Raw genomic sequence first — 17800 nt, forward strand, 5'->3', positions numbered from 1 at the left:
CGATCGCTTTGTGTGTTCCCCTTTCGATCGCTTTGTGTGTTCCCCTTTCTATCGCTTCTTATATTCCCCTTTCTATCGCTTTTTGTATTTCCTTTTTGGTCTCTTTTTGTATTCCCCTTCCGGTCGCTCTGTGTGCTCCCCCCCCGGCGGCCCTTCTCTTGGTCCGACTTAGCGTGCTTCAGAAAAAACTCCTGCACATTGAGCGTATTAAGCTTATCTTCCTTCCGCAGCTGGTCAATCTTCTGCAAGTTTTTTTTTTTCTCTATAGCTTCCATTTGGCTAGCAACTTTTGCAGAGCCACTTTTTTTATTAAATTTTTTGTTCATTCTTTTTATTTTATTTTTTTCCTTTTCTTCCACCCTCTCATGATCCTTCACAATCTTTTGTCTAACTCTTTCCATATGTAGGTCACTCTTTATCATATCTGCTAAGAAGTCGTAAGGCCTGTTAAAGGAGATATGTAGATCTTGTAGCTTCTTCAGACCCTCCACTACGTTTTCATGTGTGAGTCTCAAAAATTCACTTTCCCTCACTTGGCAGTTTCCAAATAATTTCATTTTTTTTAAGTAAAAGTTTTGCGAGCAGGTCAGGTCTAACTTTTCCAACCATTCGTTATTCCCCTCACTGGGGGTTACTTTGATCATTATTTCTTTTCGCTTTTTCGCGAGGAGGGCTTTGTTTTGGGCAAGCCGTTTGGCTTCAGCGAAGTCGTCCGCGTCTGTCCCGGGGGGCGACCTGCGGGTGGCCTTTCCTCAGCAAGCTCCCTTTCGGGGTAACCTTCCTCAACTTGGTTGCCTCCTTTTTGGGCTTCTTCCCTATCCCTTCCCCCTTCTTGCTCCGTTTCTCCCCCCCCAGCGAACCCATCCGCTTCAACTTTTTAATAATTTTCCTCACGGCGTCCTCCTTCGTTGATGTGCTTCCCTTCTTTTTCAGCAGAGTCTCCGTTCCGTTTTTTTTTTTCTTTTTTATGCGAACCTCTTCCCCGTTGTTGCTATGGAGGGCCTTCTTCTCCTTTTTCTTCTTCCCCATCCGGTCTGCCTCCACTGGGAGTGCCTTCATTTTGTTCCACGGTTAAAATGAGAGCGGCAAACACAGGGCGCGCAGCAGGATGCACAGAAGTGGCAAAGAAGTGGCCCAGTCGTAGGCACTGAAGGAGGCAATGGGTGAGGGTTCCCCTGGTGGGAAAAGCATACATACAAAATAACAACGCGCTGGGAAGAAAAAAAAAAATGCCACAGAGAGACTGCCCAATCAGTGTAGCTACTACGTATCGACAGCAACGTTAACGGGACGATGGGTTACTTTTATCATCACCTCGCCTCCCCGACTGTTGGTGAAGTAACAAATTGCAGTGAAATGAGCACTACTCGACAAAGTTGATGCGCATTAAAGGGGGGAGTTTCGGTATTCCCCCCCCTTAGCGCAGGTGAAAATAGCGAGGCTGGTTTCGATTTTTTCTACCCTACGCTGCAGATAAGTAAAAAAAGTTTGCTGGCTTTATCCCGCTTGGCTAGTTGCTAAAATGAAGCAGTCAGTCAACTCTGAAATAATGCAGAGTGGCTCTGCATACAAAGGGGCACCTTCATACGTCACATACATACGCTACAAATAAATGTAAGCGTTTATTTGTATAACCTCCGCGCGGGGATAGTAGTCGACTTTCTTTTTCCCCTCCCCCTTTTTTTTTTTTTACGAAAACTTCTTCCCCGTTGTAGGTGGGCGTCACAGTTGCTCTCTTTTTTTTTTTTTTTTTTTATTCTCACCCATCGGGTATGCCACTCTGCCAAATTCGCTGTCGGGGAAAAGAGGCGCAAAAGAGGGGAACCCCACGGAGAAGATAAGATATGCTTCCCTTCCCATGAATGCCATTATCCTATGCACGTATCTCTAATCTGTATGAATTTATTTATGTTGAAATTTCCCAAGTGGTGCCACGTCCCCCCAAACTAGTTTTTTTTTCCTCCATTTTTTTGAAAGCTTCGCGCAACTTGGAGTGCTTTTCATTACATCTGAAGGGGTTTTTTTTTTTTTTTCCTCTTAACCTCTCTGCTTCTTCGCGAAGTTCCGTCACGTCATATGTTTCCCCCCATCGAAGGAGCGCAGCGGAAAAAATATAACCCTACTTGTATGCATGTGCCTATGTATACTTGTGCGTAAGGCCGCTCCTCAGTGACCAGAACGGGTGAGACTTTTTACTCCCGTCTGTTAGCTACACGGGGCCCCCCATCAGCAGCAGCTGCGGGAAGTGGCTACATCATCTGCAGCAGCTTAAGTAGCTAACGCAGAAACGCTGAGCAGGCGGGGCGTTCTCGACTGCGAAGGGGGAGAAGCAAAGAAGAAGCAAAGGAGAAGCTGTAAGAAAGACCCCCTTGGGCAATCACCCCAATCCGCATGACAACATAAGAGTACAGCGGCAGAAATATCTGCGATACGCCGCACAACATAGAAGAAAGGACCCTTTTTGGAGGCAGCAGAGGAAGGCACACAAACGTGAAGGAGTACATACGGATTAGCGGGGGGCTCTTTCGCGTAGGTCTTCTGAAGTATAGCTCCCCTTTTGAGAGGCCCCCCTTCCAAAATGGAGGACGAGGAAAGCAAGGAAGAAATCATCGAGCGGTTGGAGGAAGGAAAGGCGAAGACGAGAAAGGGAAATTTAATTTTGAAAAAGCGAAAAGGAGAGTTACACGAGTCCACCAAAAACTGCTTATTCATTTCGAGCAACAAGAGGACGGAGGAATTAAAAAATTTCATGCAGGATCTGTACAATCTACATAAGCCTTTCACATGCTACATGCCCAAAGTGCATCCCAACTTGGCAGACATACAAACGAAACTGAATGAGGTGGTTGACATATGTGTACATAACAGCTGCTCCTTTTTTTTATCCGTTTTTTCGACGAAGAAGAAGCCTTCGAGATTTATTATTGGAAGATTATACAACAACAAGCTGTTCGATTTTTACGTGTTTACATTGCTATCGTACATTCCTATGAAAATATTTTCGCGTGCAAAGGACGTCCTGTGTGACACCAAGCCGATTGTTCTCATTCAGGGGTCCTACTTTGAGGAGACTGACATTACGAAGAATTTGCGAAATGTCCTTTTTGACTTCTTCAAGCACAGGAATGTAGAAGCAGTGAGCAGCTCCTCTGTGCAGCGCCTCATCGTGATTAGCGCGCTGAGCGGGGATGGCAGCGAGCTGAGCGGTGGTGGAAGCGCACCGAGCGGGGGTGGCAGCGCGCTGAATGGGGATGGAAACTCAAAGCAGGTCCTCTCCTTCCGGCAGTACCTACTCCAGAAGGAGCACTTCTACCCCCCACAGAAAGGTGACCCTCCCGCCTTGGAGGAGGTCGGCCCACGCTTCACATTTGTTATGAACAATTCCCAGATTGCAAACTACCGCCTATTCGAAGAGGCAACCAAAAACGTGGATGAACAGTTAAAGAAGAAAAGCAAAAAAAATAAATTAAGGAACGTACAAGTGGACGAATTGGGGAACAGCATCAAACGAGTCTACGTGCAGAAGCAGAGCTTTGGAAAGCTGCACACGAAGCATACGAAGCTGCACAATCGAGTGAAGAAAGCGGGGCGCAGGACCCACCCAGGTGGAGGGAAAAATGCAAGAGGTGTGCCCCAAGCGTTTTAATGATGTGCTGTGTGTTCGTCCCGCCCTGGTCATTTGTTGGCTCTTCATTTGTTAGCCCATCATTTGTTGGACCATCATTTGTTGGCCCATCATTTTGCATTTTTTTTTTCCTTTTCTTTTGAGAAATATAAAAGATGTACAATTAAATTTAATTCTTTTCTTTTTAAAAAATATTGTCCCTTAAAATGGTACTTTTGCCATTATTTAAATTTCTTTGAAATTATTTGAATATAAAATAGTACCCTCATCAGTATGTATCGGATTTTTCCAGTCATTTTTTAAAGGGATATTTTACTGCTGCATTAATTTCTCTCAAATATTTATTTCCCTGTGTATGTAGCACGATTATTCCTTTCCCGCTTATACGCAATTCTTATGAATTCCTCTCCGTGTATTCAACCCGCTCCCGTCTCATTCCTCCGATGAAAATACGCATTAGCCAGAACATAAAAATTCGTGCTCATAATATTATATGAAAAATATAACGTCGTAAAATAATTGAGTGCATGTTATTTGTATTTATTTGACTGTTCAAAAATTAATTAAAGCTGTTCATCATTCTTAAAGAAGGATTACTGTCTATACTTTATTCGTATTGTACACCGCAAATCCATCATATATGCAAATTATACATTTGGAAGAATAAAATAAAATAAAAAGGTGTGCCTGTACCGAATATTTTTCTTCCTTTTTCGCGTATAATGATGAATAATGGAAGAAGAAACTGGAGCCTCATTTTTGCATATATGCCAATGAGTTAACTGCGTTGTACGTTGTATTCAACATTAGTTATGTTTCGGCTGGTTCGTCGTTTTCCACATGCATCATCATAATATACATAAATGATTATAAATCACCATCATCCATGTTCCGCATGTGGAGGTTTCGTGTAACACATACAACGATAAACAATAGATAAAGAAAGGACGGAAAAAAAGGACGGAAAAAAAGGACGGAAAAAAAAGGGACGGAAAAAAAGGAAAATTCACTTTGCTTCTACACAGTATGAACTACCGTGCGTTTATTTTTTTCCTCCCAGGGGGGGGACATTCATTCAATGTTGCATGCTATTTTGCATGTTCATCATATTGCATGCCCACCATATTGCATGCTACTTATAATTTAGGAAAGATGTTATATATGTTGATAACTTATATTCATCCATTGATCACTGTCATTTCTTCTAGGATGCCCATCATATAATGATGAGTTCTCCGTTCCATATTCTGTAACACTTTCGAATGAGCCGTCTGTTGAATATGCTTCTGAATGTGCATCTGAATATGCTTCTGAACGTGCTGCTGAATGTGCTGCTGAATATTCTGTTGGATAAGCTTCTGAATGTGCTTCTAAATAAGGTGCAGAATACTCTGTTGGATAAGCTTCTGAATATGCATCTGAATAAGGTGCTGAATGTGCTTCTGAATAAGGTGCTGAATATTCTGTTGGATATGCTTCTGAATGTGCTTCTGAATATGCTGCTGAAAATGCTGCTGGATCGCCCCCTAAAGGGTCTGCATGCATATCCATGCCATTTTTAATGTTTCTCCTCATTCTTCTCCTGGGAGAGTTCCTCATCCAAGAAAATAACGGGGTGTACTGAAAGGAAGTGCATAAAACAGGTATCATATGTGTATAACGCACTTTACATGAACATTCATTCTTCACGGTGATGATATAAGCTCGTCCAACATATTATGCACACTGTGAATAGAATTGTACCTTATATAGGAAGAAGGTGACCGATGCAACTCCCGCGGCTGGGAGTGCATAGTTGGAAATGTCGATGTCAGGGAAGGTGAAACCCTGATCGGCATCTCCAACATCAGCATTTGTATTACCAACACGAGTATGTGTATCTCCAACACCATCATTTTTATCTTCATCATCAGAGAAACCATTAGTAAAGAAAACTTCAGATAAAATATTATCACTGTAATCTGCATGGTTGGGATTGAGGTTCCGAGGAGGAGGGTCATCTATTTCGCCATCGACGACGGCATCGTCAAGATCCAAGTCATCTTCTACAGGATGTTCCTCTCCAAGACCTCTTTCTTCGTCTGAAAAGGGAAATAAAATAAAAGGGAATGAATTGAGCATGGTCAAACAGCGATAACACTTGAAATTATTTAACCGTTGTATTGTAATGCACAAGCACCATCAGATACCCATCAGAAAATATTCTACCTTCAGGTCCCTTATCAGAAAATTCCTGAAAACTCTCCACATGGTTTGTAATAAGGGTGTCACCATTATCCACACTATTTTTAGGGACTTCATGGCCATTCACACTGTCAACAAGGGTCTGCACTCCTTGGGCTGCTGGTTGTGCTGATTCGAGGGGTTCTGATTGTGCTGATTCTGCTCTTTGTGGTAATTGTTCTGTTTGTGCTGTTTGTACTGTTTGTTCTGTTTGTGTTAATAGTGCTGGTTTGGGGGGTGCCAGGGGCACTAATGATACTGGGGCATTATCCTTTGCATGCACTATGGGTATATCTTTTGTTCTTAATGTATTATATAAGTTTACTGGATCCTGAGCTCTGTGACCTCCTCCATTAATACTGAACATTGAAAGGAAATCTGTGCAATAATCCTTTTTTTCCCTATTATTAGTTTTAGTACATTCATTGTTCAACATATGGACATAGTAATCGCTTGCTTTTTTTATACATTGTGCACAATCACGCGAACAGCTCTTTCGATTACTTTTCCATTCACGATAATAATACTTATAATCATACAATTCTTTCATCCGCTCGAAATTACCCGTGTCAATACCCGGGTATTTATTTTTACACTTATCTATATTACTACAATTCTTTAGAATTCCATAAACATTTTGCATAGTCTTCGAGAATGAACTAGAGGTGCTTGTATTTACATCTTTTGATATTAAATCTCCTAACCAATAGTAAAATAATTCACAAAAAGTACCTTGTACATAATTCTTTTTGTTACTTATATATATCCAGGCATTCAAAATGTTATTCACCATCGCTTTACTCTTTGCATGGTTCTTCAGTTCATCCTTTAGTTCTCCTAATATTTGTTCGTATTTACCATTACAACTACCCATCCTATGTGCCAACTCCAGATCACGGTACATCGTTTTGCAAGTTCTAGAGCATGAACATACTCCCTAAGAATATCGTGAAAAGGACATGTGCGCTGCATTATTCATGTATATTTTAATACATTATAAACTATAGAAAAAATTTGTTGTGTACTAAGTGTTTATTTATAGCACCAGAAAATACTATTACCCCCTCCATTTTCAATATATTTCTAAGGCTCCTATTTTACTCGTATCCCCCTGTATAATGCTCTTATTCCTCCTTGTATCCTCAGTTCTATTAATTACCTATGCATATGCTTATACTTATAGAAGTATTCATTATACTGTATTATATACGTTTTCTAATAGCATACATAAATTCCTCGTTCACTCGTGCAAACATTTATTCCTTTTTCCCTTTCTGTTTTTATTCGTCATATAATTGCTTAGTAGTATGAGTTCCTTCTTTCCTTCCTAGGGTTCATATTTCTTGTAATTTTGTTCACTATCGTATCACTCTCCCTAGCACTTTTTTCCATTTTTTTTCTAAAAATTTAATTCTTTCAATAAGTATTTCGAGTTATACTATATACATGAATAATATTTCATACCTTGAGTTATTATTAAAACCTTATCATGCACTATATATGGCTTTACTTTTAGCATTCTCTATTCGACACTTCCTATCGTACTTTTGTATTTCCTAATATCCTACGTTGAGCATATAATCTCATAGGACAACTATTCGATTAATTAATTGATTAAATTGTGCTTTGTATTTTTAGAAACATGATGTCTATTCCTATATATATAAGCGTACTTTCGTCGCTTACCAATACTCTTTACATATTTGTTCTGTATTAATAAATTTCCCTTTTTTCTTTTTTTTTTCTTTTTTTCTTTTCTTTTACAATATTCTACAATTCACACGCAACATTCTACTCACTCCCTCTTACTGTATTCCTCCCTTTTCTTTTTTCTGTTTTTTTTTTTTTTCTCTTTCCTTTTTTTTTTCCCTTTTCTTTTGAGAAATGCAAAAGATTTACAATTAAATTTATTTTTTTTCTTTTTAAAATGTTGTCCTTTAAACTGGTACTTTTACCATTATTTAAATTTCTTCTTCGAAATTATTTGAAGATAAAGTTGTACTATCATCAGTATCAGTATTTATTGGAATCTTCGATTCATTTTTTAATGGAATATTTTACTGCTGTATTAATTTCCTTCAAATTTTTATTTCCCTGTGTATGTAGCACGATTATTCCTTTCCCGCTTATATGCAATTCTTATGAATTCCTCTCCGTGCATTCAACCCGCTCCCGTCTCATTCCTCCGGTGAAAATACGCATTAGCCAGAACATAAAAATTCGTGCTCATAATATTATATGAAAAATATAACGTCGTAAAATAATTGAGTGCATGTTATTTTTATTTATTGAACTGTTCAAAAATTAATTAAAGTTGTTCATCATTCTTAATGAAGGATTATTGTCTATCCTTTATTCGTATTGTGTACCACAAATCCACCATATATGTAAATTATACATTTGGAAGAATAAAATAAAATAAAAAGGTGTACCTGTACTCAATATTTTTCTTCCTCCTTCACATATAATGGTGAATAATGGAAGGAAGAAGAAACTGGAGTCTCATTTTTGCATATATGCCAATGAGTTAACTGCTTCGTATGTTGTATTCAACATTAGTTATGTTTCGGCTAGTGCATCATTTTTCATGTGCACCATTACAATATACATGAATGAATATAAATCATCACCATCATCCATGTTCCGCATGCGGAGTTTTCGTGTAACACATATAGGAATAAACAATAGATAAAAAAAGGACGGAAAAAAGGGGCGAAAAAAAGAGACGGAAAAAAGGGAAATATCACTTTGCTTCTACACAGTATGTACTACTGTGCGTTCATTTTTGTCCTACCAGGGGGGGGGGCATTTATTCAATGTTGCATGCTATTTTGCGTGCCCACCATATTGCATGCTACTTATAATTTGGGGGTACAAATTACATACGCTGAATAACTCGAAGAACACGTGGCATGCTATTTATAATATAGGAATGATGTTATATATGTTGATAACCTATATTCATCCATGGCTCACCATCATTTGTTCCAGGTTGACCATCAAAAAATAATGTAGGGTTTACTGTATCATAATCTGTAACATCTCCGAATGGACCCTCTGGTGGATACGCTCCTGGATATGCTGCTGGATCGCCCCCCAAAGGGTCTGCATACATATCCACGCCATTTTTAATGTTTCTCCTCATTTTTCTCCTGGGAGAGTTCCTCATCCAAGAAAATAACGGGGAGTACTGAAAGGAAGTGCATTAAACAGGTAACACATGTGCATAACACAGTTTATATTAATACTCATTCTTCACAGGGATGATATATGCTCGTCCAACATATTATGCCCTCTGTGAATTGAGTTGTACCTTATATAGGAAGAAGGTGACCGATGCAACTCCTGCGGCTGGGAGTGCATAGTTGAAAATATCGATGCTAGGGAAGGTGAAACCCTGATCGGCATCTGCAGCACCAGCTCTTTTATCTCCAACACCAGCAGTTGTAACTTCATCACCAGAGAAACCATTAGTACGGTTAAAATAAGGAAAAGAATTACTGAAAACTGCCTGCTCGGGTTTGGTGTACGGAGGAGAAGGATCATCATTTCTGCCATCGACGACAGAATCGCCATGATGAGAGCCATAACCTGTAGAATGCGTCTCTGCATAATCTGTTTCTACACCTGAAAAGGGAAATAAAAGGGAATGAATTAAGCATGGTCAAACAGCGACCACACTTGAAATTATTTAACCGTTATATTGTAATGCTCAAGCACAATCAGATACCCATCATAAAATATTCTACCTTGAGATCCCTCCTCAGAAATTTCCTGAAAATTCTCCGTATTTTCTGTACCAAGGGGGACACCATGTTCCACAGTATTATTAGGGGCTTCAGGACCATTCACACTTTGACTATGAGTCTGCACTCCTTGGGCTGCTGGTTGTGCTGTTTCTGCTGGTTCTGCTGGGTGTGTTTTTTTTTCTGTTTCTGCTGGTTGTGTTGTTTTTGCTGTTTCTGCTGATTGTGCTAATACTGCTGATTGTGCTGTTTGTGTTAATTGTGATGATTTGGGGGGTTCCTGGGGCCCTAATGATACAGGATCATAACCATTTGCACGCACTGTGCGTACTTCTGGCTTTAATGTATTATATATGTCTAATGGATTCTGAATATTGCGACCTATGGCAATAGCACTGAACATTATTGTAAGTAATTCCGTGCAATAATCCTTTTTTTCGCTATTATTATTATTATTATTTTCAGTACATTCCTTTAACATATAGGCATAGTCTTGGCTTGCTTTTTCTATACATGATTTACTTGCACGCGGACAGTTATTATTTTTCCTTGGATATGTCCTACATGTTTGATCATAATAATACTTATAATCAAACAGTTCTTTCATCCTCCTGAAAGTAGCCGTGTCAATATCCTTGTATTTAATATGACACGCCTGTTTATTATTACATTTCCCTAGAATTCCATAAATTGTTTGCATAGTCTGCGAGAATAAACTAGGGGTGCTTACATCTATATTTTTGGATATTAAATCTCCTAGCCAATAGTAAAATAAATTACAAAAAGTACCTCGTACATAATTCCCTTTGTTACTTGTATATATCCAGGCATTCAAAATGTTATTCGCCTTCGCTTGAATATTTCCATGTTTCTTCAGTTCTTCCTGTAGTTCTCCTATTATTTGGTTGTATTTATCATTACATCCACCAATCCGCGTTGTCTTCCAATCCATATCACGGTACATCGCTTGGCAAGTTGTAGAGCATGAACATACTTCCTGAGAATATCGTGAAAAGGACATGTGTGCTGTGTTACGCATGCATACTTTAATACATTATACACTATAGCAAATTTTTTTTGTGTACTATGTGTTTATTTATTGCAGGGGGAAATTCTATTACCTTCGCCATTTTCAATATATTCCTAAGGCTCCTTCTAATTTAGTCGTATTCCCCAGTATAATAGACTTATTCCTCCCTGTATCATCAGTTCTCCTATTAATTACTTATATTGATATAAGCATTCATTATACTGTATTATATATGTTTTCTAATAGCATGCATAAATTGCTCGTTCACTCACGCAAACATTTATTCCTTTTTTCCTTTCTGTTTTTATTCGTCATATAATTGCTTAGTAGTATGAGTTCCTTCTTTCCTTCCTAGGGTTCATATTTCTTGTAATTTTGTTCACTATCGTATCACTCTCCCTAGCACTTTTTTTCAATTTTTTTTCTAAAAATTTAATTCTTTCAATAAGTATTTCGAGTTATACTATATACATGAATAATATTTCATACCTTGGGTTATTATTAAAACCTTATCACGCACTATATATGGGTTTACTTTTAGCACTCTCCACTCGACACTTCCTATCGTGCTTTTGTATTTCTCAATATTCTACGTTGAACATATACTCTCATAGGACAACTATTCGATTAATTAATTGATTAAATTGTGTTAGGTATTTATAGAAATATGCTGTCTATTCCTATATATATAAGAGTACATTCGTCGCTTACCAATACTCTTTTTTACATATTTGTTTTGTATTAATAGATTTCCCCTCTTTCGTCTTTTTTTTTTTTTTTTTCTTTTTCGCCGCGCATCACTTAAAAAAAAACGTTTGACACTCGAAAGTTATTTAAGGCAAAAATATACACAAAAAAAAAAAAAAAAAGAGAAGCAGGTAGAGCAGGTTTCCTAAATGAACCACCCCCCTTTCGCGAGCAAGCTTAAAAAGGTATCTTGCTGCTCGTCCGCTACTTTCTTTCCCTTCCCTCCCATCAGATGACCCCGTTGACGCTGTAGCCGCGACTTTTCAGCGACTTCCGAATGGACAGCACTCGCAATACCTGGTCCCGGTTCCAGTTCGCCATATCCGAATATTTACTAATGAGGATGTTCTCCAGGATAGGCTTCTCATTAATCACCTCCTTTACCAAATCTTCCTCAGCATAGGGAATGTCTTTCAAGCTTAAGTTTACTTTTTTCAATAGCGCCTTCAAGCTACTACTTAACAGATTTTCTTGCGTCTTTTCTACTTCGTTACATATGTCTACACTCTTTATCTTAATAACGTTCTCTTCTTTCAATTTTTGACTTCCCCTGTTTCTGTCGATTAGTTTGATTCCTCTCCGTTGGCTATTCGACGTGTTAATTTTTTGGATTAACCTCTTTCCCAATTCGAGATGTTTTTCTTCGGCTGTGTTTTCTCCTTGTTGGTCACTCGTTTGGCTATCTCTCCTCACCGTCTCGCTGTCCAACTGGTAATGACCCTTTCTTGACATGCTCCTCCAGTAAAGTGCCGAGGTGGATTGTCCTCCTATGGCTTCCTCTCCCCCGATGGATTTCTCCCCCCCGATGGGTTTCTCTCCCCCGATGGATTCCTCTCCTACGACGGATTCCTCTCCCCCGATGGCTTCCTCCCTCGTACGATTGCCTCCTTGGTTCTTCCTCGCATCCATTCCACCCACATCGCTAGGGTCACTTTGGTACGTTCCATCATTTCCTTCCCAGTTACTTATGCTATCTTTCCTTCTATTGGCTAAGCACCCCTCTGTGGGGTTACCCCTTCGTTGTGAGTTACCGTTATAGCTGTTCATCCGCACGTTGCTCACTTCGTCTTTGTAATTGATATGTGTATCAAACGGGTCTGCCCCTTCCCCACGATGCCCAGCAACAGAATCACTCGCGTAATAATTCTCATAATAAGTCTCCTTTTCCATCTTTGTATCACCATGGCCACGCATTCCATACAACCCTGTACTCCTTCCACTGGGGTATTCCTGTCCGTAATCATACAGGTTGGGATTTCCCTGCATACTATTACTGTCATAGTCGAGAGGTCTGTTCCCCCCACCTGCGAACAGATTACCACCCACCGCTTTACTTCCAAGGGGCATCATGTTGGCAGAGCTCTTTGGCTTGTTCTTTTGCTTATTATTCTGCTTACTGTTCTGTTTATTCTTTTGCTTATTCTTTTGTTTATTTTTGCTCTTCAGTTTGCCTCCCTTCATTGTGTGTTTGCTGGAGTAGATACCCTGGAGGGGGTACATGCCGGTGTCACCCCTTCTGTTGTTCATGGAGAGGGTGAGCGGGGCGAGTTGCTGCCGCGAGTGGTGAGTGCTTCCAACCGTTCTATACAAATTCGATCGACCCATTTGGCTCTCCCCATTCAATGCCTCCCCCTTCGCTACTTCCCTCTCCATTTCTCCAAAAGGGGAATCCCTGTCCAATGGGTACCCACTCTGACCTTCGTCCGATGGCACATACACATGGTTAAACGAGGCATAACTGTTATTATTTCCCCCATAAGAGGTAGCCTGACTTGTGGAATACACCCCCCTGGATGCATTTTTTCTGCTACTCACCGGCTGGTTCTTTCCCCGTATATGATTCAATGATGAGGGGGTCCCCATGTTGGCTGCGTTCGCCCTTCCTCCCCTCTCGTACAGCTGTCTCCTGCCACTCTGCTCGTAGTTGTAATTTTGGCCTCCCCATGGCTGGCTTCCCCCCTCGCTCATCTCCCCTGGATCGGGTCCACCCCGGTCAGCGTCACCCCATTCAGAAGCACCCCGGTTAGCATCACCCCATTCGGACGCACCCCTGTTAGCATCACCCCATTCGGACGCACCCCTATCGGCGTTTCCCAAATCGACTTCATTCCAACCGCTAACCCCCTTGTGGCACTGCTGCCCCCTCAAAGCATCCACGTCCACGTCCACCTCCCCTTCCTCCTCGCTGTCCACACACAAAAATTGGAACTTATTCTTAAGTGCATGAAACTTCATCCGAGGGATATCCTCCTCACTAAGGGGATTCATCTCTATATTTAGAATCCCCAAAAGGAAGAGAGCATGGATGAGGGAGTAAAAAATCGTTTTATTGTTACTCAGAAATTTAATGGCTGTTTGTGGAGAGAGTCTAACTAGCTGTTGCATTTTATGAATCAAAAGGATTAAGTCATACATGTGCATGTTACTAAGAATTGCCTTTCCCTGTTTTGTAATCATCCCTTTTTTGTTAATAATTTCGACCTTATCACTTACCTTTTTGGTGTTCCATTTGTTTCTACGCCTTGCTTGTTCGTCTCTCTGCTGTTTGGTTGATCCTCTATTGGGGTACCTACCATCTCGCTGACTCTGTTCCCACGTAGGGAACCTCTCCCCATCCGTCCCATCTTCCGCTCCGTCACCTTCCCCATCGTCTGTCTCATCATCGTTTTCGTTTTCTACTAATTCGATGAGTAACTGCCTACCCTTGAGCTTCTCCCTTCGAGTGTACGCCACTACATCGTTAAGACTACCCCCGAACCGTATGTATCCATGGCAGCTCTTAATGCCGAGATTTGTCTTCTTCAGTCTACACATGGGTATGGGAGAGGAACAAACAGAAACGTAACGGAGTGATGTGAATCGAATCGTTTGGATGTTCACACTTAAGTAGCCCTCTTTGGGTGCCTCAAATGGGGAAGCACCTGGATAGCTACTCCCCATTTAACATAGCTCCGAGGGGATATATATTTTTCATTCTGCTTACCTGCAGTGGGTAACCTCGCAAGTTGGTTTTAAAAAATCCTTTAGCTCCTCCTCCGTGACATCGTACGGCAAGTTCGAAACTGAAAATGGGGAAGAAGAAAAGCGGCACGGTGAAGCGGCGCGGTGAAGCGGCACGGTGAAGGGACTGCCTGGACTAGCGGCTTCCTTGCCAAGCGGCTGCCCGGTCTAGCGGTTGGCCGCCTGGTTGGTGCGTCGGTCTGGGCAACCACGCTTCTGCTTGAGCAGTGGCAACGCGGAAAGGCAAAATGAACGTTGCGAAACAAAACGTGCGAAGCTAAATGCCTACCGAAATAATCATTCGAACAGGAGCTCTCTTCCGTCATATTTAAAAATATAAAGTACGCAAATGCTCACGCATTTTACAATTTTACACTTAAAGGGGAGGGGGAAAAAAAAAAAAAAGTTTTCCCCGCCGCTAATGAAGAAACATCAACGCGGCCATCCCTCCATTGACATTTTTTTTTTCATGGCTAGTTGTTGTGTAGGAATTACAAAAAATTGGTTCGAAATTTTTTTTTTTTAAATGCTTCATCGTCACGCAGCTTTGTTTTTGCGCCCGTGGGGGATTTATTCCTCACCTCCTCAGCTGCACGAATGTTGCGTCGGTAAAAAAAAGAAAGCAGAAAATGGGGAGGCGGAACGGGGGAAGGAAAAAAACGAAAGGGTAAGAAAAAGAACAGCTAAAACAAAATGAGGAAAATAAAATTAGGAAAGCAAAACCGCGGTGTTTGCTACGCGAACTTGTACAGTCAACATAGCAGCCTCTTTTAGTTGACCCCCTTTTAAGCAAAAAAAAAAATTGATTAACGGGAGGGGTAGAAAAATCCCTGTCTCCCAAAACCCCTCGATGCCCATTTTGGAGTCCCCTTTTCCACCCTATCGTTTGCACAAAACGATGCACATATGAGTAGGTATGCCCAGGAAAACCAACTCATTTTGTAAATGCACGTTTTGAATGACTCACTCGGAAAAAAGGGGAACGAATGTGGATGGGGTCTCACCCAAACACGACAATATTGAAGAAGGAAACCCGCAAAGTGAACAGTTACATATGCCCTCGTTTGTGCAAACAGAGAATGAACATAAAGGAACAGACACGTGAGGAAAGACATCCTAGTTATGAGGGAATCCCAAGATGAGGGGCATGTTATACTGGAGGAGGACAAATGGGATTGGGTGCTCCAAAAATGAAAGCCAATAGGGATCGGCAACACATGTCGCCATGAATTGGGTAGAGAAAGGAGATCACACGTTACATCGGTGTAATGCTGCCCATGTGTCTTTATTACTGGTACACTCAATTGGTGATTTCTGTTTGATGCGTTTTTTCCACCGTGCAGGTTCCCCTTGAAAATATGGAGAACTGAAACGACAGGGTAATAACCCCACGTGGGGGGAAAGAACCTGCTGTCGAGGAACGTCACTTACGGTGCGTTATTCTACATGTCACAGTGGGTTGTCCACCATAGTGATTAAAAAGAAACCTGCCTTGTATGCAAAACTTGCGAGTGGATAAAGAATGCCCCCTCCCCCTTTTGGGTGCTTTGTGCAAAGTGTGAGGAGAGTTCGTTCCTTTTGTAGTGTTGTGCAATTGAGCATCGTTTGGGCAGATGACGCGGCTCTACGCAAAAAAAAAGAAAAAAAAAAATTACGCACAGGGACGCACATATACACGTGCGGACACCTGCAAGGGAGTATCAGCGGGGGTGCTCCGCCGACGCACTGCTGGGCATTACTAAAACGGATTTAATTGGGTGCAAAAAAAGGATCAATGAAGCGGAGGCGTCGAAGCAAGCGGGGGGAAATGGAAAATAAATCGAAAGGAAATGGAAAAAAAAATGGAAAAAAAAATGAAAAAAAAATGAAAAAAATCGAAAGAATGATCAAAAAAGTGACCAATAAAGTGACCAAAAAAGTGACCAAAAAAGTGACCAAAAAGGTGATAAAAAAAACTAAGGCAAAATTGTCGAAAAAAACCAACGTGGTGATCTGACCAATGGACGACTCCCCCATTTACTCGTCACACCGTCGGTTCTTCAGCTTTTCCTGCAGTTCCTTGTCCGTTCCTGGCAAGATGGAGTGAGCCCCGTGTAAGCTGCAGACAGCGAGGAAAAAAAAAAAAAAAGGGGGGTGCATAATATGTGCGTGGGGGGTGGTGTAGGCTTACTTCCTCCGTGCACCAGCATGTTAACATACACACAGTGACACTTCAGCATGAGCGCCTTTTCCCCTTCCCATTCTTACAAATTCCTGTTTGGTCCGATTTCCGCTCCACCTGCATGAGCGGTGTGTCCGTTGACGTCCAGGCGCTCCCGCGAGTCTTGATTATCTTCTGCGTTGTTTAGCCCCACGCCGCTGTACTCCTTCTGGACTCGTTCATTTTTTGAAATAAATCTGCATCGATGGGGTGGAAGAAAAGGAAGGAAGGAAAGGAGGAAGGGGTGAAGGGGGATATGTTTGGCTGCCCAAGTAGGAGACGCAAAGGGAGCAGCAGCTGGTTCAGCAAAGCGATATTTTAGAATATGGTGAGCAGCTACACTTAGCTGCGCGCGCTTTTTCGCTATTTTCTCTTTTTTCGCTTTTTTAGCTATTTTCTCTCTTTTCGCTTTTCTTTTTTTTACCTGGACGCCTTCGCGAGCGCCTCCATGGCGATGTTAGCGGCAAACCCATTCACCGGCTTGTTCATTTTGTTAGTTTCGGTTAGGTCAGTTCTGCGAAATGGGAGTTACATGGAGATGGTGAATGGGAACAAATCCGAGTCGCTCAGTGCGCGCATGCACGTATGTCCCCATGTGGGCAGCGGGCACGTGCTCTCCCTCATTGCCACCCGCACCAAGTGTGTAACGATTTGCTACGCGTGTCAAACTGTATGGGTGTATCCTCTTTGTGAATTTTTCATCGCTCTAGCCCCTTGGGCGTTTATTAAGATCAGTGGGCAGGTAAAACTAGCAGGGGAATCCCCACCGCGCAGCACATTTTCGGATACCCCATAGTAAAATTGTTGTCTCGGCTAAGTGTCCGCATGGATGGTGCGAATCTGCGGGTTGACTCCGCCGCTGACCAGTCCCACACGAAGTTAGCGGCGGTCATGCCACTTTAAATGGATCACCCCTTTGCGCACGGTAGTTCAAACTCTCCTCCATTTTTGTGCGAAAATGGGTATACACAATAGGTGTGCTTCTCTCATCTTAAGTGTGATTTTTTTTTTTTTTTGTTACTTCTTTGTGGAGTCTCCTGCCTGCTCCGCGCAACTTTCATTGTGGTCTTTGCTTCTGTTCGAAGGCACGTCTTCCCCTGCGTCCTCCACAGGTGTTCCTTCCTCAGCAGTGCCGTTTCTCATTTTTACATTCGCTTTTGCGTTTTCGCGAGGGTGACCGCACACGGCGCAATGAAACCAAACGGAAGAAGAAAAAAAAAAAAAAAAAA

The 17800-nt window shown here is 41.5% G+C and overlaps 5 protein-coding genes across 5 annotated transcripts; 1 reads left to right on the forward strand and 4 right to left on the reverse strand.

The window, feature by feature from the left end:
* Nucleotides 1–58: 58 nt before the first annotated feature.
* PCYB_062240 (hypothetical protein) lies at nucleotides 59–557 on the reverse strand (the record flags this gene model as incomplete). Its single annotated transcript, XM_004221391.1, has 2 exons — nucleotides 59–167; nucleotides 190–557. The coding sequence occupies 2 exons, from the start codon at nucleotides 555–557 to the stop codon at nucleotides 59–61; spliced, it is 477 nt and encodes a 158-aa protein (XP_004221439.1).
* Nucleotides 558–2578: 2021 nt separating this feature from the next.
* Nucleotides 2579–3646, forward strand: PCYB_062250 (brix domain containing protein; the record flags this gene model as incomplete). Its single annotated transcript, XM_004221392.1, has 1 exon — nucleotides 2579–3646. The coding sequence occupies one exon, from the start codon at nucleotides 2579–2581 to the stop codon at nucleotides 3644–3646; it is 1068 nt and encodes a 355-aa protein (XP_004221440.1).
* Nucleotides 3647–6169: 2523 nt separating this feature from the next.
* On the reverse strand, nucleotides 6170–6722 carry PCYB_062260 (hypothetical protein; the record flags this gene model as incomplete). Its single annotated transcript, XM_004221393.1, has 2 exons — nucleotides 6170–6207; nucleotides 6332–6722. The coding sequence occupies 2 exons, from the start codon at nucleotides 6720–6722 to the stop codon at nucleotides 6170–6172; spliced, it is 429 nt and encodes a 142-aa protein (XP_004221441.1).
* Nucleotides 6723–9134: 2412 nt separating this feature from the next.
* On the reverse strand, nucleotides 9135–10546 carry PCYB_062270 (hypothetical protein; the record flags this gene model as incomplete). Its single annotated transcript, XM_004221394.1, has 2 exons — nucleotides 9135–9475; nucleotides 10117–10546. 2 exons carry the CDS (start codon nucleotides 10544–10546, stop codon nucleotides 9135–9137), a joined length of 771 nt encoding a protein of 256 aa, XP_004221442.1.
* Nucleotides 10547–11599: 1053 nt separating this feature from the next.
* PCYB_062280 (hypothetical protein) lies at nucleotides 11600–14697 on the reverse strand (the record flags this gene model as incomplete). The annotated part of the gene is made up of 3 exons (XM_004221395.1): nucleotides 11600–14177; nucleotides 14355–14433; nucleotides 14661–14697. 3 exons carry the CDS (start codon nucleotides 14695–14697, stop codon nucleotides 11600–11602), a joined length of 2694 nt encoding a protein of 897 aa, XP_004221443.1.
* Between the last annotated feature and the right edge of the window lie 3103 nt (nucleotides 14698–17800).

This window comes from Plasmodium cynomolgi, chromosome 6 (genome assembly GCF_000321355.1).
Source record: "Plasmodium cynomolgi strain B DNA, chromosome 6, whole genome shotgun sequence".
Lineage (NCBI taxonomy): Eukaryota > Apicomplexa > Aconoidasida > Haemosporida > Plasmodiidae > Plasmodium > Plasmodium cynomolgi.